Source organism: Halictus rubicundus, chromosome 1, assembly GCF_050948215.1.
Source record: "Halictus rubicundus isolate RS-2024b chromosome 1, iyHalRubi1_principal, whole genome shotgun sequence".
Lineage (NCBI taxonomy): Eukaryota > Metazoa > Arthropoda > Insecta > Hymenoptera > Halictidae > Halictus > Halictus rubicundus.
In genome coordinates, this window is record NC_135149.1 from 27,785,202 (window position 1) to 27,810,824 (window position 25,623).

Sequence of the window (25,623 nt, forward strand, 5' to 3'; positions counted from 1 at the left end):
CATCATCGTTAAAAAAATTTGTTTGCATTCATAAAACTTAATGAAAGTTTGCATAAAGATCGTCTAATGACGAAGCATCGGTGACGCAAGCCAGTCAACGTGTTAAAAATGGAATTTCTCTTTATTTAATACTAAATTAACTAGTCTGAAAGTACTGCATCGTAGGAAAACCTATCACCGGAACGGTCGTTAATGAATTCTGACGGATGAAAAAATAGAAACGACATTTCTAGTTTCTCGTCTCACACACTGAACCGTGAATTGTTCACACTTAAGAGACTCACGTGATCTCGCCATCCTAAGCGTAAGTATGGCAGTCGACAGTATCGATATAGAAAATGTACTCCTTACGAGTATAAATTACAAACCATGGCAAAGAGCACGTGAGCTTTTCGGTATAGTACGAATTCCTCTTTTCTTTTTTTTTTCTTTTTCCTTCTCTTTTCTCCTTAGGCAAGATCGTCCGTTTTACCGAAGCATATAAAAAGACAATCAATCCGATTACCAGTCAGTTTTACACGTATAAGAATCGAGAAACGTTAAAACCGTTTCTCTTCGCTATGAATCCGTTGTGTCATTAACGTAACCGCACTCTAGCTGCGAGAAAGGATTTCAGCGTGCAGGATAGACCTAATCGTTCAAATGATCTTATCTCGCGACATTAACACTACGCTTACGCAGCACTAAAAGTGATTCATTTGCATTACATTATAAGAATAACGAGAACGTGTCTACCCAAATTTTCAGCCATTTTTAAAACAATTTACACCGAAAGAAAGAAATTTCAGTAAATTAAAAATATTAGAACTCGTCCCGTAAACCTAGCGTTAAAAACAGAAGCAGCCGGACCGTCGAAATTAATTTAAAAAAAAACATTTATAATCTCAGCGTGTAACTTTGAATACCTGAAATATACTGATCCTGTTACTCTTGACAAAATTAAGTTTCAATACTTTTCACTCAACATTCGCATGATATAAAAGTATACTGAACAGATAGGTCTATCCCATGCGTTGCCTGTAATCCCAGATAAGGTACAAACTTATCATTTTCCTTTCGTCTCGAGTGTCGTATGCACTCATGCTGCCGAAGAAAAAGAACACACACACCATCAAACGCTCGTAATAAAACGTCTTATTCTCGCGTCGATTCACTGTAAAACCGTACCACTCACAGTCTTGTGAATTACAAGTCCACTACAAGAGCGTGGCAGTGTCAAGTTACAATTGGCAAGTATACTTCTGCGCTTTCGCCGTAATAAAACAACGTTAGTACCGGAGGAAAAAGCAAATTGACTAGGAAACACTCTCGTTCCAGTCCAATCACACTGAGTTTGACGATGATCATTTTTGCAGGCGAACCGTTTTCTTTTTTTTCGGAAACCGTTCGATACTGACGCCGTTCATCGGCTCCCATCGGTTAACATATCCGTTGCCAATTACGCTGCATTTCCATGTGCCGAAACATGATCCCCGCGGAGGAGTTTCTCTCTTTCATTTTCTTTATTTTTCTTTTCCTTTTTTGTTATCGTGTAACGTGATCGTCACACACCTATATCTCTCAGGTACTAACATTGAGAATGTATGATTGCAGTCTATTGAATTGAGATGGCACAAGGTTTAGGAACCTCTTCTAGCACTCAAACTCGGACGCTGTTATGGCATTCAGGTCTTTCATCAGACCCTCCAGGTTCGCCATTTCCTGATTCAGTTCTTCTGTACTGTACGAAGGCTGAAAAAAGTGATAACAATTAATCAAGCGTTCTTATCTACTCGAAGAAACTGATAGCTTAAGCCAAGGCTGGTGTCTGATCGATAGACTGCGGGTCTGCATGCAAAATAAAAATTGTCTGCATCGATTGTAACGAACAGAAGCCAAATGAAGTTGCCATCCCCTCTTTAACCCCTTGTACTTCGATTTATTTTACAATTGCAGTGATTAGAACACGTCTTTGTTATTCATAATTCCTTAGGGATTAATTTCTGTGATCCCTTTACTGTTTAAAATGTCATCTACTCATTTTTGCCGCAAATGCATGAAACCTGCAGTCTAGTAATTAAACATTCGAGGTTGTCGTGCCAGTGTTTTTTGTAATACGGGACTAAAAAGCCATTCTCACCGTTTTACATGGACAAGACTAGATTTCAATTAAGATATTCGTTACCTTCAATCGTTCCACTTCCTCCGATGTATGCATTGGGTTCGCAACCGAGGCTAATCGGTTCTTCGCTAATTGCGTGGTGCTCTGCGGCTTTTTGTAGGGACTACCGGACATCGTGGGTCTCACCGTTACTTGAGAAACTGTACAAAAGATCGACAATGACAATACGCAGGTAGCAATGAATCACGAGACGGAAATACTTCCGAATATATTGAGACAAACCACCATGTTTCTGTTGCGCTGGCGTAGAAGGCGCGGATTGCGGTGGAGGCGCCGGGACGCTGAAGCTCTTCAAAGGATGTCCTTGCATCCTTTTACTGCTACCGCTGCCGTCGGTTCCTCCGCTGCTACTTGACGGCTGATTGCTGTTCCCGTAATGACCGGAAGCGTACTGAGTGCTTCCGGTGTACGACTGTCCGCTTGCTCCATACGACAGTGGCTGCAAGTTCAAATGATTTATACAGTGTGTCCGGTTTAACCATTAGGTTGGTGCATATAAAATTTCGAATTTTCTGAACCATTTCTATAAATCCATTTCTACTGGATTTAAAATTTTTAACTTTCCATGCATTTATCCATGACCCATCAATTATCATTGTCCAGCACCGTTCGAAATATTCCACAAAACACAACGCTGCACTTTTCTCTCATTCGCAGTATTATTCCCAAAAGCTTTGTATATATTGCGAGTGGTTGGCGCAGCATTGCTGTCTGTTTGATTTATACAAATATCAGTGAAATCCATGTTTAACTCAATCTATTTAAAGGATGGCAGAAATGTACAGTTCCGAAAAACTTTGTTTCGATAGAAACTATTTAAGATTTTATGTGGAAAATAACCATGGAAACAAACTTCCACGAATAAACGTAATTCGACATTTCATGTGCATCAACGTGATATGGAATGGTTTAGATATTTTCGAAAATATTGAATGAACGTCTTACTTGGCTCTGCAACGGCTCGTACGAGCTCGAAATGTTGCAAGAGTCTGGACTCGATTCCGGAGTCGGCTCCAGCGTAATATGCGCTCGACTTAGGCTATATTGCGCCACTGTTCGGGGGTAGTTTTGTCTGACGGATGGCGTGTCGCTACAGGAGGTATGAATCGTTGGCTGCGACATGCTCGTGTTCACGATCGGCGTAGCAGTCGCTATGGCTGCAACAGGTCGAAATCTTTGTTACAAAGCTTAACAACATCGACCGAACAACTTCTACTACGTATCACAAAACCAAGAACTGTCTCGTTGTCGCAGACAAAGCATACAACAATGGCTGGAATTAATATTCGAACATTCTTAAAATGACCATAACTTTTTTAATGTTGGACCGTACAACTTGGACTTTTTTGTGAAGTTAGAACAATTAGTTTACCACACGACGTTAAACAGAAATTTCTTTAAAAATTGCAGGAAAATTACTGAAAGTTATTTTTTTACAACCTTTTTATGTAGGTCTACTGTATTTAAGATTTTTAAAATGCGTTTCATAGATCTGTTATATTGACACGGATCTACAAAACGCATTTTTTAAGTTTTCGACATAGGCTCGCATAAAATATAGTTGTAAACAACAACTTTTAGTATTTTCTCTGCAATTCCGACCAATTGCAATTTTTCCAAAATTTCTTCTTCACGTCCTACAGTAAACTAATTGTTCTAACTTCTCAAAAAAATCCAAATCATATGGTTCAATATGAAAAAAATTATCGTCTTCTTAAGAGTGTCAGAATATTAATTTTGGTCACTGTAAGTACGTCTACCATTCACTGTAAATTCGTGAAATTATATTCAACATTGACTTACGTTGGTGTAAAGACGCACTGTCAACAGGCAGTGTAATGAGTTTAGGTTTGTGGCTTCCTCGACTATGCTGCCTACTCAGGGTCGAGCACTTCTCGTCAGTGTTACCTAATATCGTGTGAACGAACAAAAACCGAAGAGAAATCAGGAAAACAGCGAACGAAATATAATTATCTTTTCTACGGTGATGGTCATTAACCAAGGACGCCAAAAAACTGTACATACAGAAATCATTAAAACTGTGTACTGAACGATGTTAGAAACACGTTGTATTCGTTTCTATGATCATAAAAGAATATGACGCAAACCAAGTTTTGTGCAGGGTGTGTTTGGTATGATAAGTGACTCTAGCATGTAATTTTCCTCCCGGGTACTCACCCATGTAACTTGGCACGTAAGTACGTTTGTCCAATGAACTGGAATTCCCGTGTACGTTCTCCTGATTGTAATCCTGATTGCTTGGCCTGGGCAACGTGTTACTGGCTACACCACTGGTAGATGCTTCTCCATTTATCGATGATTTCTCGAGAGCTTTCAGCTCCATTTGGTCATGGTGAATCCACAAGTCCGGTGGCTTGATGTTGGTCTTTTGATTCACGTCTTTCGCGTATCTAAAAGATTTTAATAGAATGTATTTCATAAAAATATTAGATCGGTGCAAAAGTTCGTGTTCGATTTCGTAATAAAATACAATAGTGCGCTCACGAATTCTAATACACACCCTTTCTTCCGGTCTGGCGTATCTGGATTGCGTTTGCAGCACATCACTACCACTACAACCACTACACCAGGAATCAGAATAATAGAACAGCCGACAATGATATAGATCAATATATTCGAGAGTCCTCGTCCGTCTGCAAATTAAATTAATTCTTCAGTATTGGCCGCTGCTATCTCCGTAAAATAAAATTTCAACTGTATGGTACATATGCAACGAATATGAAATATCGATTTCAATTTTACTGTATGCATTACTTAGACATTCATTACTTCATGCAATTCTATCATAACGGATGATCTGAGAGAGAATAATATCTTACCTCGACCATGCAATTCATCATAGACATCCATGCCATTGCCTAGCATAGAAATAAAAAAATAAAAGTAATAATTAACACACACCGATACTGTACAGACGGTATAAAGAGATCAAAGGAAACGAGAATTGCTGTAGGTGATGATAACACTGTACGCAACGCTTAACAAACTCGTCCGAGACCAACATATTGCCGAGTGCGTGCATGGAGATTCTTTAATATGTGGGAGTGCTTACTCGGTGGTGTTTTGAACGGAACGGTGGTTGAAAATGGACCGTATCCCTTCGAGTTTCGTGCCTGAATCTTAAAGTAATACGTTGTGTTTGGTTTAAGGCCTTTCACGATGAACTCAGTCTTGTCGCCGATAACCGCTTCGATCAGCCAGTCGCGATCCCACTTCGTGTTGTCGATAGAATAAAATATAATATATCCTGAAAATGGTTCATATAGTTTCGAATTTGTTTGAAATATTTCTGGCAAATCAAAAATTAATTAATACCTGTGATTGGTCCGTTAGGCTGCTTAGGGGGCTGCCATCGTAGCAATACTGAAGTCGGACGGTCTTCAATTGTTTGTATCAACAAATCCCTCGGCGCAGAACTTGGCGCAGCTTCTTGCGTTTGATTCATGACAACCATACTCCACGGCGATTCTCGCTTCCCCTAAAGAAAAATAACACTTAATCGATTTGTACACTGTGAGTGCCGCGTCTACCAAAAATGGGTATTACTCGTTTAGATCTGTAAATGAATTTTTACGTTATTGTATCGAGTGTAGCAAGTTGGTTAGGATCTGCAAAATGCTAAACTGGTGAAAGAGTATTCTCAGAGTTGTTCAACCTTTCGATTTTTGTTCCATCTAATAAATTACTTTCATTTTATCGAAAATTTCGAGGCTACTAGCTAGGCACACAAAGTGTTGAAAAAGCAAGAATGATCGGTTCAAATACATACCTTGACCAGCTTGACCGTGAATTCGTAGACAGTGTTCGGTTTCAAATCGTGTATCATGCAATTGAGATCGGTAGCATTGTGATACTTGTAACGGGGGGTACTGCTATGACGATTCATGTAGCGTACCACGTAGTAACGATTGTCCGTTACGAACTGCAACATCAATTAATTTGTTTTTACTGAAGAATTCCGTACAATGAAAAAACATTCTATCAACATACCTGAGTTTTTGGTAATGTTGTGTCGGTCCAGTACAACACTACAGTAGTATCTGATAAAACAGCTGCTTTAAGGCCAACTGGTGGTATCCAAGGCGCAGAGGATTCAGATACAGACCGTTCAGTTGTTCGTACATTCGCATAAGCCGGCTGGCCATCACCGGCGTCGTTTGTTGCTCGCAAGCTTATAACGTATTCCGTCATTGGTTCTTTAAAAGTATACAGTATTATTAGAATCGGTGACTGGCGTTATTAATTTGCTTAAAAACGATTGTCAAGCTATTGAGTTTGCTATTCTCTTATTGTTGGTTTCGTAGGCTCCGAAGACGTACCTAATGGCTCTATGGTGAAAGAACGTTCCTTCCCATCGAGAAGCTGTACATCGACATCAGGAAAGCCCTTACCCCATCCTAGCTTGTAGCCCTTCACTTTGATACTCTGATCCTTCGGCGAACTCCAGAACACTTGTATACTGTCTGACTTCACTTTTGCTGCGACGCACAAGAAGACATAGTAAATAAGGAATCTGATTACAAGACTATGGACGTTTGCGCAAATGAAACATTTTATGGGCTGATTTATAAAAATGAAGTTTTCTTTCATGACTAAGGATTCGAGCAGAGTGAAAATAAAATAATATTGTAGCAAAGGGTATAAAGGTCCAACTAACTTCTTAAATTGCTCGGTGTGTTCGGCACTCTCTTCTCGTCCGATTCGGTCTCGTACGTCTTTATCTGTATCCATTCCGTCCAAGGCCCAGTACCATTCACGTTTAAGGCACAAATGCGAACTTGATAGACGACATGTTTCTCAAGTCCTGTGAGCACTCTTGAGCGTTGACTTCCTTCGGTAGTTATAGTAACTGGCTGTGAGCCGCGATCGTGTCGACGATAGCGGATCTTGTAGCCAGTGATAATTCCATTTTGTCCCTCCAATGGAGGCTCCCACCTTATTATAATACTCTACGCACGAAAAGAAAACATAAGAGGTACGCGCTTCAAGTACATCAGCACTAGGTTTACGGGACCCACCAAAATGACGGATTCTAGTATTTTTAATTTACTATTGTTGAGAATTAAGTCACTATTATTAAAATTAAGAATTTGGACAGACAAATTCGTGTTATTTTTACAGAGTAATGGAAACAGTCACTTCTAATGCTCCGTAAACCTAGTGTTAAGAATCCTAGGTATAATACGCACTGTAGGACTAGCTGGTTCTACTGTAACATTGTGTGGTGGTTGAGTAGGCTGTGCACTATAAGTCCTCACTATGATATCTCTACTAAACGCGCCAGGGCCGTGCTCGTTCACGGCTTGGACTCTAATACTGTATTCTGTATAAGGCACGAGGTCTACCAATTCGTGCATGGTACTAGTGGTCTCGCGAATGATTTCCTCATTGTCACCCTTCAAAATCAAACAATAAATACTCATTTCTGTTCTCCATCAACACTTTGAGTGCCGCATCTTCCAGAAATAGGAGACGGATTTATTTCTCTAGATTCACAAATGAATTTTTGAATTCGTTTCAAATGCAAGGAGATTAGATTCAATAAATTTCTTTGATTTAACGGAATCTTTAAGACTGCTGGTTGGCACTCGAAGTGTTAACAATGATCGATACTTTCACACGGCAAAGCTTTTCTATACCTCAACAAACGTGATCAAGTATTTCGATATTCTGCCGTTAAGAACTTGCGGTTTCTCCCATGACAATGTGATGCTCACGCTGCTCGTGGCTTGACCTTCTAAGTTCAATGGAGATCCGGGAACATTGGCCTGTTACAAGAGAACAATTATAACAAACACAGTAAACCGAGAACAAATGTTCGCTGGTTCTTTTCGACATTCTAAACGGACCTCAGTGAGCGTAGTGACTTGCAACACTTCACTGGACGTTCCAGGACCTCTCGCGTTTGAGGCTACCACCCGAAACTGATACGTCATACTTGGCTGCAAGCCCGGTATCATAGCTTCTAACTTTTGATGCGTGTTTACAACTCTTTCTCTGGAAAATTTCATCAGACAACATACATGAGATAGAAACGAACGAATCGACTTCTCTTTATTCAAACGAGTTAAAAGGCTTTGCGATCACCTCTGGGCGCCCTCTTGTTTGTAATAAATCTTGTAATGTTCAATCTCCCCGTTCGTGTTTTCCGGCTCTTGCCACCTTAAGGTGACGAATCGTGCGGTGACAATGACGAGACTCAGATTTCTCGGGGCTGAGGGAACGCTTCCTTCTATCGACTCCAGGCTCTCTGTGTCGTCTACAAAATGGGATTTCGGGTCGTAAGGAGAGTTAGGAAATCGTACAGATCCAGGAAGATCTGCTGGATCGTCGGAGGGGCTAATGGAGAGCGGCGGATTCTGTGTGAACGCCGACATCGTGTGACCCAAAAGGGTGCTCGGATGTTGCCACGTTTTATTGTACAATTGACGGTGCTGTGGTAACTTTTTCTTGGGGATCGTTTTCGGCGTGGTTGACTTGTGGAAATTTACTTTTTCTGGATACGGTGGTTAGCATGCACACAGTTAACAAGGAGGACACGCAAATGGAAAAATAAATAAAGATCAAATTAAAATCTCAAACGGTAACACGAACAAAATAATGAATCGTTCGGAGCGAGTCACAGAGAATGGGATATACCTGAATACCTCTGGACCAGGGACTTCTACCGAAATACAAAACACCTTATAGAAATACCGAAATGTCCAAAATAATACCGGTAATTATTTCGATAATGATAATAACCCGTTTCGGTATTACTTTGTTGGCCTAGTACCGGTATTAAAATTGTACCGTATAAGTCCCTGCTCTGGACAATTTTGCCCCGAGAATCAACATTCCGAATATGTATTTATATTCACTTTCGGGAACGTTTTACTGCGGATATTCAGGTACAGAATATCGCGTGACTTACTCTGCGTACATCGACGAATTGAATCAAGTGATGGATAAAACGAGAAATATGTACAAAATAATATTCAGAATGATTTGCGGGCTAAGTTCTACATACAGTGAGACGAGTACTCACTAGGTTGACTAATCGTTAGACGTGCTGCGGCTTGCACGCTTCCAGCAGAATTCGTTCCGATACATTGAAAAATTCCAGCATCTATCTTCAGTAGACCGTTAATTCTAAGGTAACTGCTGGAAGTAATCACATCGAAGATACTTATCTCGTCAGACAAACTCAAGCTGATTGTTTCTAATCGCACTAATAATTTACCCGTTAATGATCTGCCAGTATGCATTAAACGTGATACGTTCTCCATTCTTGAGCCACGAAATTTTCGGCTCCGGTTTTCCATAGATTTCACATTCGAATTCTAAGTCTTGATTCTCGCTAGCTACCTTATCTTCTGGCTTTTTTATAAATCTGGGTGGCACTGAAGACGAAGGCATAATTATGTCAGCAATATCGAGAGAAAGAGACAAATGGAAATATTAAATTATGCATACCTTGTACAATTAAGTCAGCAACTGCATCCAAAGTATCGAATTCATTCTCCGCGCGACACTGATATGAACCGTCGTCTATTTCTTGGGCGTTATTAATTACAAGACTGGATGCAGCTACCTTCTGGTATCTAAACATTAAAATCTGTGCTTTTAGCAAACAAAAATTCTCTTTCAGCTCTATATAATTTCTTTACATAGACTGTACGCACCTAGAATCAAGCGATGCTAGGTCAATAGCTGTACCATCTTTCAGCCACTGTATACTTGGCTTTGGATAGCCATTGGCAGCACACTCTAGAGTAACTGTTGATCCTTCAACAACCACTTGCCTAAATGGTTTAGCTATGAAGACTGGTGGTGTACTTTCTTGATCTGTGATACAACAAAGTAAGAGATTAGTATTATCTCTTCCTCAGAAATTATACGACCCACATATCAGCGCGCCTTAAGAATTATACTAACCAATATCACTTGTCAGTAAACCTAATTGTGCTTTATTACTCAGTCTATATTGTCCATAACTACTTGCATTACACCTGTACGATCCAATGTCTTGTATGTTAACATCGTCGATCTCCAATGCACCTATGTGGCAAAGAAAGAAGATAAATGAACATTAGAACGGAAAGCAACTGTATTCTATCTGCTATTAGCATGGCAATTTACCTGATGGCAACACTGTCATTCGACTGTCATCCAGTACAAGCGGGTGTTCATCTTTCAACCACTGTATACTTATAGAACTAGAGGACGAAGGAAGTGTGCAACTTAAATATGCAATTTGCCCTGGATGAACCATTGTGTCTTGAGGCTCCTTTTCAAATCCTGGCAAACCTTTAAAACAGAACTCTTGGTTTACTTTTAGTTCATATAATACATCATAACTAGACTGCCGATCTTAAGATAAAAATTGTCTGCATCAGTTATAAGAAAGGGGAGTTACATACAAATTGATTTCGTCTGTAAAATTAGATTGTAAATAATGTACCAGTAATATTCAATTCATCTGTCTCTTCTGTATTTCATCTATTTGCTTTTGCTATAAACGCATAATCTTCTAGAGAAAGTTATGTACTAGATACTAACTTGCAATTTTAATTGTGGCTGTTCGTGAGACAATAGCTCCAACATCCTCTACAGAAGCTAAACACTGATAGCTGCCAGTCAATTCTGGATTACTGCCGTAAACGCTATTTATGTACAAAGACCCATTTGCTAGCTGAGATCTATAATCGAAGAACAGAATGAGTACAGTAGAAAAATGGTGTAACTAGAACGTGCTAGACGGACTATAATATTATCACTGAATATCCTTACCGAAAACTGTCCCCAATAAAATTAATCGGTTGGCCATCATCGGTTCGCCACTGTATATTCGGTTCCCCGAAACTACTCTTGGCTTCGCAGTCCAGTCTGGCCGCACCACCCTGCTCCACCACTGCATCTTGCGGCTCAATGATAAAGTACAAACCACCTGCGCTGGCTGTCAAGGACAAAGTCGACTTATATACTTTTTCATAATGTGAAAATATTAGCATACAATGCCTCTGCGCTTCTCATTGCTGCGAACAAGGAAAGATCTCTCGCCCGGAAATTAAGAAAATTTCTGAATTTCCAGATTGAGGATTTATCATTGTGAAACAATCGTTAAAAAAGATCTGTTTGTATTCAAAATTCTCGGGGGCCTATCCTTGCGAGTCAATTATGAAAGATAATGAAACTTGTTTGTATTCTAAATTACATCCTCTATCAGATTGTACAGGTGTGTCTCACACCCGTTGAGAGACACTGTGACCCAGGTGCGGCTTAGCATGATAAAGAACACCGTCCTCTACTTTTCGCTATAAGAAAAAACGTGTAAAAAGAACGGGTATTCTAGCGGACATCTATCTTGCTAACCATCATCAGGGTAAACTCGATAGGGGCAGCGGGACTATCAAATTTCGATTGCATCTCCCGTAAGTTACTAAACACGTGCGTAGGCGTCCGCATAAGCATCGTGATGGTGGATGTTGAGAACTTGTGAGGGTTTACCTAACGAAGATGTGGGATGTGCGTGGTGGTGTGTAAATGGGAAGAGGGGGGGGATAAAGGGTCGGCAACCCTACAGAGGCACCCTTTGGCCCTTTGGCGAGACACCCGAGCCGAGTGCCTAAATTCTCTTTTCCTTCCTTTCTTTCGTTTCTTTTCTTTCCTTTTCTCTTCTTTTCTTTTCTTTCTTTCGTTGGGGCTTTGCGATCGCCCGATACGACGTACGCAACCGCACGATGCAGAACGATTCAACGTCGTTTTCTGAATAGCCCTTCGCGAGAACAAAGGAATAAGAGAATCTCGGACGGGAACAATTTTATGGGACGCGATCCGAATGATTTCTAGTGAACGCGAGCTCTCTTACCTTTTAAATTCCATGCAATCGATACGCGCCGCGAGGTATTTCCTACGCAAAACGAACAGCGACGGGGAACAAAGAATTTCGAATTTCAAGTTGCCGCGGGATCACGTGGATTCGGCGTGCGACTTCGCACGGGGTTACAGAGGGTTACAACGAATAGTTTTCTCTCTCTCTCTCTTTTTCTCCGTTCGGTAACAGTCCCCCCATAAATTTTCCATGGATTATTCGCGTTGAGGCGAGCTTCGTTATTTCCATGATAAAACATCTCGCATTCACGCAACGCCGATATCGACCGAGCCGAAGAAATTCCGCGGGGCTCGTTAAATCCTTTCTCGCCGAGATTCTTAAGGCTCTTTATGAAAGAGATACGCATTATGCGCGGGACAATTATGAATATTTTCGCGGGCTAACAATCTTCCGGTGTCGAGACCTCGCCTCGGGAACCCTACTTTCTGTGCGGGACCCGTTACGTTACGGGTGAACCGCGAGCGTCTCTCGATAAATGGAAAATTCAAAAGACGCGCGGTGAAACATAACCTAGAAAAAAAAAGTAAAGTACGAAGAACGTCTACCCGGTGGAATATCGGGTATAGCCACAGACGAGGTATTGGATAGACCTATCATTCAATGTATTTTTGTGGCCCACTTTTTTGGCGTCACGTAACCCCATTACCATTTTCCGTGACACATCTTGTATTACCAATTGGAACTAAAATTTGCTGACAGCATCCTCAGTGGTAGGAATTAAAGTTAAAAATAGCTACAGTGATTCCCAAAAATATTCGGACACTAGCTATAACTAACTTTACGACTTGATAATTTGTTTGTTAATAAAGCAATCGTCCCGGGAATTGTTTCTAGCAATAAAAGATCTATTAATGTTGATAAACATAAATAATTTATTTGAAAAATATACATAAATTCCATAATAAAAATTAGTAAAAGAAATAATGTACCATTTTTGGCTCACAAAAATATTCGGACAATATTCATTTTTCAATTTGGATAATGTAATTTAGCATTACAAAATTTGTTTAATACTTCGTGGCATAACCATTTTGTTTAAGAACATGTCTTAACCTGTTTGGCATATTGTTTGTAATTTTTTTTAAATATTCAACCGTTATATTCGACCACTCAGTGGCAAGTCTTTGTTTTAATTCAGCTATCGATGTAATTGGGGTTTTTCGAATTTTTCTATCCAATTCATCCCATAAATTCTTCTTAATAGGATTAAGGTCCGGTGATTAGGGCGGCGAATAACGAATTTTGGGGCAGCGGTATAATAAAAATTCTTGCACAATACGTGACTTGTGCTTGGGGTCGTTGTCTTGGTAAAACTTAAAATTATTATTAAGTCCCATTTTTTCAGCACTTTGAATTAAATTATTTTTGAGTATATTTAAATAATGATTTTTGTCCATGATACCGTCAATAAACACTAGGTTACCGACTCCATATGACGAAATGCAACCCCAGACCATTACGCTGCCTCCGCCGTGTTTCACTGTACCACTTGTATTTTCAAAATTAAACTCTTTATTCGCTTTCCGCCACATCATAGTTCTTCCGCCGGAATTGTACAGATTGAATTTGCTTTCATCAGCAAATATGACATCCTTCCACCATGTCTCATCCTTAAAAATTAGCTCTGTTGCAAAGGTTTTTCGTTTATTCCTATTCTTTTCGTTGATAAATGGTTTCTTTCTAGCTACTCTTCCATTGTAACCAGCTTGCCTCAGCACTCTTCGAACTGTTTCGGCTGAAACATTTTTGGAGCTTTCTCCTAATAGCTCACTAACTAGTTTTAGAAGCGCGGATTTTTTTTTCACTTTCCAAATAATTTTGCTTTTCTCCCTCGTACATAAGAGACTTGGTCTTCCAGTTTACGGAATAGAATCAATGCGATTCTCAATGTAAAATCGTCGACAGATATCTGCAGCAGTACTCTTACTTATACGAAGCATCGCACTAATGTCGCGATAGGTTTTTCCTTTTTCTCGATGAAAAATTACAAGCTGTCGCACATCGAAACTCGTATTCTTTCCTATGCGACCCATTTTGAACGAATTCACGTTTACTACTGACAGTAGTGAGGTGGCATGGACATCTAATGGTCCACGAGATTCTGTTTGTAAACAAACGTTTCCCAGAGATTGCCAGAGAAATATAATACGTGTCCGAATATTTTTGTGAGCCACAAATGGTCCATTATTTCGTTTAATAATTTTTATTATGAAACGTATGTATATTTTTCAAATAAATATGTTTATCATCCTTAATAAATGTTTTATTGCTAGAAGCAATTTCCAGGACGATTGCTTTATCAACAAACGAATTGTTAAATCATGAAGTTAGTTATACCTAGTGTTCGAATATTTTTGGGAGTCACTGCAGTCTCGCGAATACGAGAAAATAAACGAATAATTATAAAAACCTCTGAATTTTTGAACAGTCGATATTGCAGAACATGTGACATGAAGTCCCATAAGATGATAGGTCTATCCTTATACCTCGTCTGTGGTGTAGCTTCGCGAGTCCACGGATACCGTAGGACAGGATATCGATCGGATATAAAACTGGATACTTTTTTTTCGTCCCCTGGCGAGCGAAAGGGACGAGCAATCGATAATTGACGTCCATCAACGGCCGGAGTTGGCTAATTCGATCGAGGCTTCCAGAAAATTGAGAGACACTGTCCACGGTTATTGGGTTACAGTTTCACGCTCACGGTGGTCTGTCACCTTTCCGTGCAACCTTCGCGAACGAGCGCGAACACGTCTTCAACGATCGACAGAGAGAATTAATTCTCGCCGAGTCGATTCCATTCGGTCCGCGTGTTTCTCATTTCCCGGCGGCGTAGCGTTTCGAATTTTTACCGCCACCGAATCGCGGCCAACTTCGCTCGATCGATCGAAATGTTGAAAGAAAAAGAAGTGGTATCGATTTATTTCGTTCCTTCGATTCTCGAATCCACCAATCTGCCCCCCCCCCCCCACCTTTCTCTTTGAAAAATCGTTACGAATTAGTTCCGCTCCGGTTGACAGGTCCGTTCAACAGGCGCCGAGCTCGAAGAACAAGCCGACAAATGAAAAAGAGAAAAGGGAACGTGCGAAATTTGGCGCCCGATAGCGCCACGAAGCTGCATTCTCAAGGAAAATAAACCGTTCGCCGTCTGACTATTTGATTTATGAGTGCGGGCGACAACCTACCGCACGGCATACCGAAATAGATCAAGAGGAGAACCATTGCGGTGTGTACGGCCGAGGTAAATCCGTCGCGGGAACAACCACTGCACCTTATTTCGTACAGGTCGCTCTATAAATCTTTATAAAAAAGAATAAAAAATCTTAATTAATCTCTCTTTATAAACATGAGAATGAAAGGAAAAATGCTAAGTTCCCTGGATCCTTACCACAGACGAGGTATAAGGATAGACCTATCATGTTATGGGACTTCATGTCACATGTTCTGCAATATCGACTGTTAAAAAAATCAGAGGTTTTTATAATTATTCGTTTATTTTCTCGTATTCGCGAGACTGCAGTGACTATATATAGCTATTTTTAACTTTAATTCCTACCACTGAGGATGCTGTCAGCAAATTTTAGTTCCAATTGGTAATACAAGATGTGACACGGAAAATGGTAATGGGATTACGTGACCACAAAAAAGTGGGCCACAAAAATACATTGGATGATAGGTCTATCCAATACCTCGTCTGTGTCCTTACCCATTCTGTTAGGTTCCAAGGAGTATATCGCCGGTCTTGCCCAGTATATCAAGAATACAATGTATAAAATATTGTAAGAAAATGTACCGTGTTGCTAATGACCTTTGATGTTGAAGCAATATTAAATAAATAAAAAAAAAAACAAATCTTTCTAAATATTTTTTCGCCGAAAAATTAGCGAGAAACGAGCAATTGTCTTTTCCCACCGAACAGCGTTTCGAAAGTTCGCCGATAGCGCGCCAATACGTCCAACATGGCGGCACATTCGAAAAGAAAACTCTGCCGTTACAAAGCGAAACATATCACTTTTTTCAAATTTTAGGTTACACAAAACGGAAGGAAGCGATATAAATGCGCAATAAAAACAGGAGACCAAAGTTTTATCCATGCATACGAGGTAAATAAACAGAAAGTTACAACTAACTTTAAAAAAAAGTCACCTTGCACTCGTACTAACTGAATATTTTTATTTAGAGTTTGTTGCAAATAATGGGAGAATTATGTAAGTTCAGATAAGGCGTGCATTTTTAATACACTTGGACCGATAACGATAGCAAACGATAACAACAACGGAACGACTTATGTCGATTTGCCTTACGGCCACGGAATTCTAACGAACTGCTATGAATTTGAATGTGCACAATGGTCAGCCTATCGCTTCCAACGTATAGCTTCATGTCCTCATACAAAAAAATGTAGAAAATAATATATTCATAGTAACAACCAAGATGGCTGACTACCGGTCTTAAATGGCAGACTACTGGAACCATTATCTTGCAAGAAAAAATGATTTGTCTTCTGAATTACGACTCGATGAATATTGATTTAGAATTTTTCTGTTTCAGCTCGAATTATTCGACACCCTATAGGCAGGGTGTTTGTCAGACATCGGTTTATACGTCTTGTTTAGTAGCATAACGGGAGCGGAAGAGAGAGACAGTGGAGGGAGGACGTAAGTACCACGTACAAACTTACAACGAGTCTTGAAGTCGCTATCTCGGACGAGCTAAATGTATCGGATAATTTCCTGCAGATAAGGTTCACACGATCGATGCGGGAATCGTTTCACGATGCAAAGTGTTTTCACGGGGCTCGTCGAGCGATTACACTTCGACAAAAATGCTTAGAAAGTAGTGGTACTTTCTCCTTCTACTGGTAAGTGCACCTTTTTCAGAAATCACCCTACGAAAAAACCCAAACAAAACAACTCCGCAACCGCAATAAAGTAGTCGATGTTCAGTTATTTCCCGTGTTTCATGCTAGAGCACGCGCAATTGGAACATATACACGGACCACTTAAACAAATACTACTGTTCCAGGAAGTTATCGTGCCATCGCGGCTACCTATCACGATTTACAACAATCTGGGTAAACACATAAACGACGAGCCGTCACAGTTCGCGTGTTTGTGCTGGAATAGTGCGAGCATTAACACTATGCCTGACAAAAAGGTTGACCCCACTTGCAAACATGTTGCTTGTTGACACGAGGGATCAAGAAAACTTCAGGTTCACCGAAAAGTCTACTAGTTTCGTTTACACTAAAAATACGTTTCGCTTTTCGCAACTCGTATTGAGAAGGAAAGCAGAAAGCCTTTTTTTCGCTAATCTAGTATTAACACGTTATTTTATATTCAACTTTTTGAAAATCCTCGTGCGTAACGTGACGTTCATATTTATAAGCATTACACCTGCTTCCATATTACGGTGTACATTTCTAAAACAAAATTTTAGTCAATATCGCTTAATCTAATGTCTTGATTATGGCACAAAATCGATTATACATTGAAGCACACTGTAATAAAAATTTTCATTCGGAAAAAAAATGTGCGAACGTACACCGCAATATGGGACTAAAACAAATATTGGCAGCGATTGTGTTATCGCAATTTGACCTTCTCTATTGCATCTGAGTACCGATCTCCGTGTCTGTTCTACGTATATGATATGCGATACGTATTTTCTAGCGTTGATAAATCCTCGGGGCTGGAGGGGGGGGGGGGGGGGATTTTTTTGCGCGGCACGGATTAATTCGTGGGGCGAGTTTGCATGCCCATGATGGAAGTCGGCAAGGGAAGGAGGGAGAATGTTGAAAAACGTGGTAAAAGTACTCGACATGTGACGAACAGACCGTGAAGGAAGGCAAGGTACGTATACACCGTGGCACGACCGATATACGGGGTGTCACATAAATACTGATAAAACCGTTTCGCCTCCGGGGGGATGGAGGATATTACGATCCCTCCTGCGAGGGAATCAATTAATCGTTCGCGACAGTTGGGGTCGCAGGGAGCACACGACTCTGACGCCCGGCTCGGGATAGACGGAAATCTAGGCTTGACTTTGGCGATCGATAAATGAATTCCACGAGGCCCCCGTGTCTCATCCGTCTTTCTCTTATCTTCTTCGTACCGTGACTGTTACTACTTCCGTTCTAGGCGCGCGCTGGCTCCGCGGAACGTCCGCGAACAGACGAGAATTGGGAGAAGGACGACCTGAAAGGACAACGAAACCATGCGACAGGGTATAGCGGTAATGGAATTGCCAACGTGATGCAACCGCCAGTGAACGTGATACCTTTGTAAGGAGAAGAAAAAGCAATGCGACCGGGTTTACAAAACAACCGCGCTGCCGTCTCGATCCTACCACCCTAAATCTCATCACCTTCGGACGGATCTGTAATATCGTTACTCTCCGTGTTCCTTTCGACGCAATCGGTGGTACCTATCGCGTTTTAGATTTTTAGCCTGTACAAGTAATCCACAATCTTCAACCCGTTCGAATAATCCCGCATTTTACTGTCAATTGAGCATCTCCTATTTAGAGCTGCGATGCAAATGGGTTAAGCGTTGTGTAGCAGGGTTTAAGAAATTACATTCTTTTTAAAATGATGATTATAATTATAATTTGATCGTTTTGTAGAAAGATTCTGGAGAATTTCGGACTATGAGATTAATTTAGGATGACCCGAGGAGCCCAGGTGGGGGTAGCATGTCGAAATCAAATTAACCGGGGCCTGTTCCTTGGGATGCGGAGAGTGTCTTAGGTAAATCACCCTATACATCAATATGCACGCGCGTACGCCGCGTGGGCGCTGACCATTAAGGTGTTGTTACGACATCGGTCGCGCAGTACACGCGTTTGTAAATACCACTTTACAGGGAACACATTGAAACGCGGTTGTGTTGCCCCGATCGTGTTCCGTATTTGGGCTACCAGTGCCGGAGTAGATCTTCATGTGTCGAATTTACGCTACAAGCAAGCCCTTATACGAACACGGTCCCAACGACGATAACGAAAACCGTTCTCGAAGTGAGAAAAGATCTGTCGAGGAGAGAGAGAGAGAGAGCATTAGGCGTCGCTTTATTATCGCGGTATCGATATTCAATAGGAATGTGTATTTTGATTCGCAGGCTCTTTCGACCGCGAAGAGAGTTTTCAAGATATCGACTGCAGGCCGAGAGTTCATAACGAGTCCGTGGAAAGGGCCAATGTATCTCTATCGGGACTCTTTCGAATTATCGAACCGTACGGTGATCAATCAGTTCCACTTGATGAACCGACACGAGTTCTCCCCGGCCTAAAAATTGGCCTGAAATTGGTCTACGAGGAGAGAGAGATCAATGAACTGAAATCGGGAGCCGATGCCGGTGTTGAACTTATCATGTTCTGTTTGTTTGGGCCCATAATTGTTCCGCAGGCGAGCTACGCGCGTTGGTGGTGCCGTATCCCAGACAAAGCTAACTGGTTTATTTGAGGAAGGCACCCTTTTAAGACCCCTTTCATTGTTTGAACGCTCCACCACCACGACGAGCAGGAAATGGATCTTTATATCTAACTAGACGCGCGTATATGTAATAATGAAAAGTAAATAAAAAGGATAATAAGAGGAGCGACGCTTGCGGGAAGGGCGCCGCGAACGTCATTAATTTCTACAAACATCGTTCCATAGGGTATATTTACGAAACACAGAGCAAGTGAAATGGAAAAGCAAACGAAATGGTTTCGAAACCACGCGCGTATTTACGTAGAGCTAAAAATTCCTCGAAATCCTTCTTATTCAGAAATATAATCCCGGCAAGACACTTTTATAAGATATCGTGTGAGAGTATTATACAGCGTCTCTGAATGTCAGCAATTTTTCTGCGAAGTTCGTACCGGCAGAAAGAAATCTCAGACATTTCTGTAAAATTATTTCACTCTCCAGATGCACGAAACGCCTCAAAGTAATGACGCCGGACGTTTAGTAGATGCATTTTCTATCATGATAAAATCGCAAGGAGAGGCTTGCCGCGTTGTTGGAATACTTTGCTCGAGTGTTTGACGTAAATGCTTCTAGCGGTGCAACTTCTTTAATGGGGTACTCTCATTTCGAGGTACGAAATGATCGCCTTCTAAAACCGCCGTACGGATTTCCAAGTTTTTCGGAATTAATATGCGGTAACCACTTCTGACGGTGTATTGCCAACAGGAAAAATTCAACGCAAAATACACACCCAGCCATTTCTTAATTAAAAGAATCCTTTTCAGCGGAAGAATCCAGTTAATAAAACGCTGAAGTTAATTACACCGTTGTTACCCAGAGTAGATTAACCGCGTTTTCGTCGAGTTTCCTTATTCTGAACGGTGATATTTAAAACGAAAATTGACTTATTAAGTTACCGAATTAACATTCGTAATTCAAACGAATAAAATTCTACCGGACTATTACATATTATTGTCTATCAAACTGTACTCAATTAACCATTGGAAAATTAAAAAAAAAATACAAAAATTGCTCTACGTTTTAGAAAAAAATGTACATGGAAAATTTGTGCTATCCTGCAGCTTAGCCGGAGGATTCATAGTAAATTGAGCATTAACTCCGCCGCAAAAAAAAGAACACGTTCGTTTGTTAATGAGGCTGCCTCTTAATGAGTCTGTGCTGCGGAGGACACAGGGACTATTATATTTGTGTACACTGGGCCAGGGGCTAGAACAATGGTCCCTAGCCCTGCGTTCTACCGCTCCCAATTCGTCGTTACTTTTATCAGGGGAGCTATACTGCCCTCGTTATTGCGACAGTATTGCCAAGGGATACTGTCCAGATCGTTGCAATCGGAAGTACACCCCGAATCACCCCCTTACACGAGATAACCTTCTCTCTGCATCAATAATAGCCACCCGGAGTGCAGTGTCTCTCAACTGAATTCTTAAAAGGCGCCTAAACCAAAATTTGCGCTGCGAACATCAACTAACGCCGTGCCGAAATTCTTTTCATTCATCGTTCCCTGTTGTTTTTATTTGGCGCTCGGGGACCAGCTTGTTATTTAATTCAACGCGGTGCGGCGGCGAACGATCTATCGAAACGACGTATAATAAAACCTAAATAGAAATCCCGCATAAATCCAGCGTCAACACGTATTTAATTATTATTCTGACGGTGGAGCAGCTCGCGGTTGTCGAAAACAGGTCCGGGACCGTATTCCATGGCGTAATCTCCGGCGTAAAGATATCAGCAAACAGAAAATCGCGGATTGGTTCTCGTAAATATTTGCCCGCTACTACAATGGGGCGAAACGCAAACAACGGTAACCGCGAAGCGATACAGCGTTTCCCAGTTTTCCACGTTTGTCGATAAAACGCCGAACAGAGCTTGTCGAGAGGGCCTTTATCAGATTTTTGTCTCGCGATCGCGAGAGCCCGTTTCCACGATATATCCGCGAGTGACAATGCTGTCCTGCGCAGACATTCGGGTCTCTCGTTCGCACGATATAACAATCACTCGGGGATTTAAAATTTGTCCCTGCAAAAATGAAAGCTTTTTGACAGAATCGACGCCGCCGTGGATTTCCGTGCGAGGAAAATCACGTTGATCGATGAGATAAGAGGACGATGATACCGGGAACTTACCCGATACGACGAATGTCAACAAAGCCAACGGGACAGCGAGAGTACGCGGCTCCATTGGGCCAGCGGGTGTCACAGACTCCGACGCGTACGAAAACCCAGCGCAATTTCTTCACGCGATCGCTGCACCAGCATACAATGTCCTGTCCCGCGAACACATGCCAATTCCTTTGGCTCACCGTCACCCGTCAAACGATCCTGCGAATCTCGCATCCGTGAGCCTCATTCTCGCACCACACTCTCGCGAACCTAACGATAGAACATGGCTAAAGGACGGCTATACACCTCCGCATTGTCTCGAGTCGTGCGACAATCTGACTCGTAGCGCCATTTTGCGGGCCCTAGCCACCGTGGCGCTGCCCACGGGAAAACATCGAACTAACAGGTGGTTTAGAAATCCCTTCCTTACCGACCATGACTTTTGAATTTCTACTAGATCTCGTAATTTTTGATACGATGCTGTACGACTAATTGCACATTCCTTCAATTAAATTTTGTTGAGAGACATTGCAAAATATCGTGCGCTTTACTTAACCTGTAACCTGTAACCTGTTTTTTCCAGGTTTGTTGGAAGGCAACGAAGAGAAATGTGTTGTAATTATATCAGAAAACATGTAACATGTATGGCTAGAGTAAATAAATGATTATTATTATTACTATTAATTTCTTATTCGAGTTAATTAGATAATTTAAATTAAGTAGCCCTTTAGTCTATGTTCACATAAAGATTCTGTATCGTGATCTACAGAGAACAGAAAAGTTTTTACACCAATATAACTTGAGCAAATGAATTGTAGGAGCAATTTGCAATAAATAAAACGCTGTCACCGTCAAATGCCGCTTCCTTTAATTATGATTTATTCTCACTGGGGGAGGTAGAGATTCTGCGATTTAGATCTTCTAATCTGGGAGTAGCTTTGTTCATGGTGGCGGTACTAAGCGTCCTTCTGAGTTGAGGTTATGTTTCTGTTGCATTAAAAAGAATACATAAATAAATGTTCATGTAGCCGTCAAGAACATATATTTTTACCATTTCATTGAGTTATTTTTGTAAAGGAGTTACGGTGAGTCATAAGTTCAATGTGGGGATTTATTCGCAATGTACCGACTTAATATGAGTTATTACCTATCCGGCTTATGTATACTAAATTTAGTATTTACATTGTTTTTATGATAGAAGTTCGCCACCGAATTGCATTCGATGCTGATACAAGTGAAAATTAGAATGTCGTGGTAATTGATATGAGAGAGAGAGAGAGAGCTGTACAAATAATTCGATTACTGTCATAGATCATTTTCAAACCAACAAAATGTCAGGGGGCATGCTTTATGGAGGTGATGAAATTGGAGCTTTGGTGTTTGACTTGGGTCATCATTCTCTGAGAGTTGGTTATGCTCAAGAGGATACTCCAAAGGCTGAAATTCCCGCTGTGGTGGGAATAGGAGAGGATGGCAATTGTACGGCTACGAAAACAGAACCCATGGACATCGATGATAAAAAGCCGGATAACAATATCACGCAATCTGGGACCAAATATTATATTGATACTAATATACTACATGTTCCACGAAAGAATATGGAAGTTGTAAGTTACATGAAAGACGGTATGATAGAGGATTGGGATCATTTTGAAAAGGTAACGTAAAAATATGCTCTTCGCTAAAACTATTTACCTTCCTATAATAAATAACATAAAACTATAATTAATAGGTTTTAGATTATACTTACTCCAAAGTAATTCAATCGGATGCAGAATATCATCCAGTACTGTTCTCTGAATCACCATGGAATGTTCGTAGCAAGAGAGAAAAGCTAACTGAATTAATGTTTGAAAAGTACAATGTACCAGCATACTTTTTGGTTAAAAACGCAGTGCTTGCTGCTTTCGCGAATGGCAGAGCGACTGGTATTGTTGTTGACAGTGGAGCAACGCATACCTCTGCTGTGCCTGTTCAAGATGGTTTCGTATTAACACAAGCGATAGTGAAATCCCCTCTTGGAGGAGACTATATTAGCATGCAGTGTAGACAATTCCTTCAGGTATGAACATACTAGAGAATACCGTTTCATAGTGTAAAAACATTCAATAATCGTATTCTTTAAATGATTACAGGACAATGACATTGATCTGTCTCCTTCTTACATGGTGGGTAGCAAAGAAGTTGTTAAAGATCATGACAAACCTCGGTGGGTTAAAAAGAAAGGCTTGCCAGAAGTCACTAAATCTTGGCACAACTATATGGTGAAGAGACTTATTCAGGATTTCCAAGCTACCGTGTTACAAGTATCAGAAACTCCCTATGATGAAAAAATAGTTTCCACGATTCCTGCAGTTCAGTACGAATTTCCAACTGGATACCATCAGGTATATAAAAGCAATATTCATTGCCAACACTATACATCTTTGTTTTCATGAGTATTACAGTTTAACAAATAATAATATTTCAAGGATTTCGGAAGTGAGAGATTTCGTATGCCAGAAGCTCTCTTTGATCCTAGTATGGTGCAAATGCGTGGAGGTATGGTTGGTAATACTATGCTGGGAGTAGGTCACATTGTACAAACCAGTGTCGGCATGTGTGATGTTGATGTGAGACCAGCCTTATATGGAAGTGTTGTTGTTACCGGTGGAAATTCATTCATCCAGGTATAATTAGGCTATTATCACTTTATTTACCGGAAGCTGATTAATAAGCTTTTCAATGTCTAAGCTGTACATAACAGAAGCTCAATAATCTCCTTTTAAATAATAATTTCAAAAGAAGTTAGTACATTATATTAATTCCTTAGCAAAATCCTCAAACGTTAATCTCTGATTTTAAGAAGACTATTAATTGCCGATAAATAAAGTGTTATAACTAGACGATGATGTAAAAATATCTTATTCACACTTGTTCGAATTTGTTGCATTGCACAGGGCTTCCCAGAACGTTTAAACAGAGATCTGTCTATGAGAATACCGTCTAGTATGAGACTGAAATTAATCAGCGTAAACGGATGCGCTGAACGACGATTCGGAGCATGGATCGGTGGATCTATATTAGCCTCGATCGGTACTTTCCAGCAAATGTGGATCTCCAGTCAAGAATATGAAGAGAGTGGAAAGAGTCAAGTAGAACGAAAATGTCCATAGATTAATAAGTTATTTTCATTTAACCTCGTCTTATAATGTCGTTCATATTTGTACAAACATTTCCTTGAAAGTTTCTTTTCATAAGCAAATAGGTTTGAAAGATCACGTTTAAACAAATGATAAAAGATACATATACATACAGTGACAAATTCCACATTCTTTGAGATTCGTTTAAAGGCAACGCGCTTTGGATCTTGACCTAAGATAAGTATATTTTACTTATAAGTGATATTGAACAATGACTTGTAAAATATGCAGTCAAAAAATGAAAGTTTTATTTATTATCAATGCACCACATAAACGCAATAAAATTTTATAAGAAATGGTGTATACAAAGTTGTATTAAAATTTTTTATAAAAACTTACCGTGGAAAATACAAATCTTTAACATCGACGTGCGTGCACATCAGTATCCCCTTTGCCACAAGTATCTTCTGTAGAAGTAAAAACACTATAGACAAATACAGTTCTGTTTTCAAAGTGTTTCTTCCTTGTCATTATTCGTAGAATGCCATAGCAAAGGCTCTATGTGAATAATGTATGACTAAAAGGTATAATTTCAAAAGGAACCTTTAATTTAAGCATAGTTAATGGGTCTTGTATCAGTGAAATTGCCACAAGATCAAAGCACACAATGCAAATTGCACTAATGACGAAGTACATTAAATTCATGCTATACTTTGAAATTAGTCTAAAATATAGATGAATCTCAAATTGATTTGGAGCGCTGGAACAATTAATTATTAACAATCATTTGGCAAACGGTTTTACGCTATTTGCCGAAGCACGATCACAGTGGGAAATGAAGTCTACAGTGTCGGAAGTATGTTACCTTGACG

General features: G+C 40.4%; 2 protein-coding genes and 1 long non-coding RNA gene across 6 annotated transcripts; 2 read left to right on the forward strand and 1 right to left on the reverse strand.

The window, feature by feature from the left end:
- Positions 1-1,170: 1,170 nt before the first annotated feature.
- On the forward strand, positions 1,171-17,304 carry LOC143359921 (uncharacterized). Its single transcript, XR_013083183.1, has 5 exons — positions 1,171-1,229; positions 15,077-15,297; positions 16,085-16,264; positions 16,608-16,917; positions 17,082-17,304. It is a non-coding gene; the product is annotated as an uncharacterized LOC143359921 (long non-coding RNA).
- On the reverse strand, positions 1,497-21,885 carry Fra (neogenin protein frazzled). Its single transcript, XM_076798293.1, has 27 exons — positions 21,654-21,885; positions 10,955-11,120; positions 10,724-10,863; positions 10,304-10,471; positions 10,100-10,222; positions 9,847-10,009; positions 9,638-9,765; positions 9,405-9,564; positions 9,210-9,325; positions 8,270-8,678; positions 8,032-8,179; positions 7,822-7,950; positions 7,372-7,578; positions 6,840-7,131; positions 6,502-6,660; positions 6,173-6,378; positions 5,952-6,104; positions 5,498-5,660; positions 5,235-5,429; positions 5,002-5,040; positions 4,683-4,815; positions 4,340-4,572; positions 3,965-4,069; positions 3,107-3,318; positions 2,384-2,600; positions 2,165-2,301; positions 1,497-1,731 (listed from the first exon to the last, which is right to left on the reverse strand). Exons 1-27 carry the CDS (start codon positions 21,706-21,708, stop codon positions 1,633-1,635), a joined length of 4,455 nt encoding a protein of 1,484 aa, XP_076654408.1. The 5' UTR covers positions 21,709-21,885; the 3' UTR covers positions 1,497-1,632.
- Positions 21,886-22,421: 536 nt separating this feature from the next.
- Bap55 (Brahma associated protein 55kD) lies at positions 22,422-25,178 on the forward strand. Of its 4 annotated transcripts, none has more exons than XM_076798364.1 (6): positions 22,422-22,714; positions 22,828-23,287; positions 23,362-23,691; positions 23,765-24,016; positions 24,101-24,298; positions 24,569-25,178. In XM_076798364.1, the coding sequence occupies exons 2-6, from the start codon at positions 22,961-22,963 to the stop codon at positions 24,782-24,784; spliced, it is 1,323 nt and encodes a 440-aa protein (XP_076654479.1). In that variant the 5' UTR covers positions 22,422-22,714; positions 22,828-22,960; the 3' UTR covers positions 24,785-25,178. The 4 variants fall into 4 exon arrangements, with proteins under 4 accessions (XP_076654479.1, XP_076654468.1, XP_076654490.1 ...); XM_076798353.1 differs by having other exon boundaries at positions 22,423-22,714; positions 22,941-23,287; XM_076798375.1 differs by lacking the exon at positions 22,422-22,714 and having other exon boundaries at positions 22,721-22,883; positions 22,941-23,287.
- The last annotated feature ends 445 nt before the right edge of the window (positions 25,179-25,623 follow it).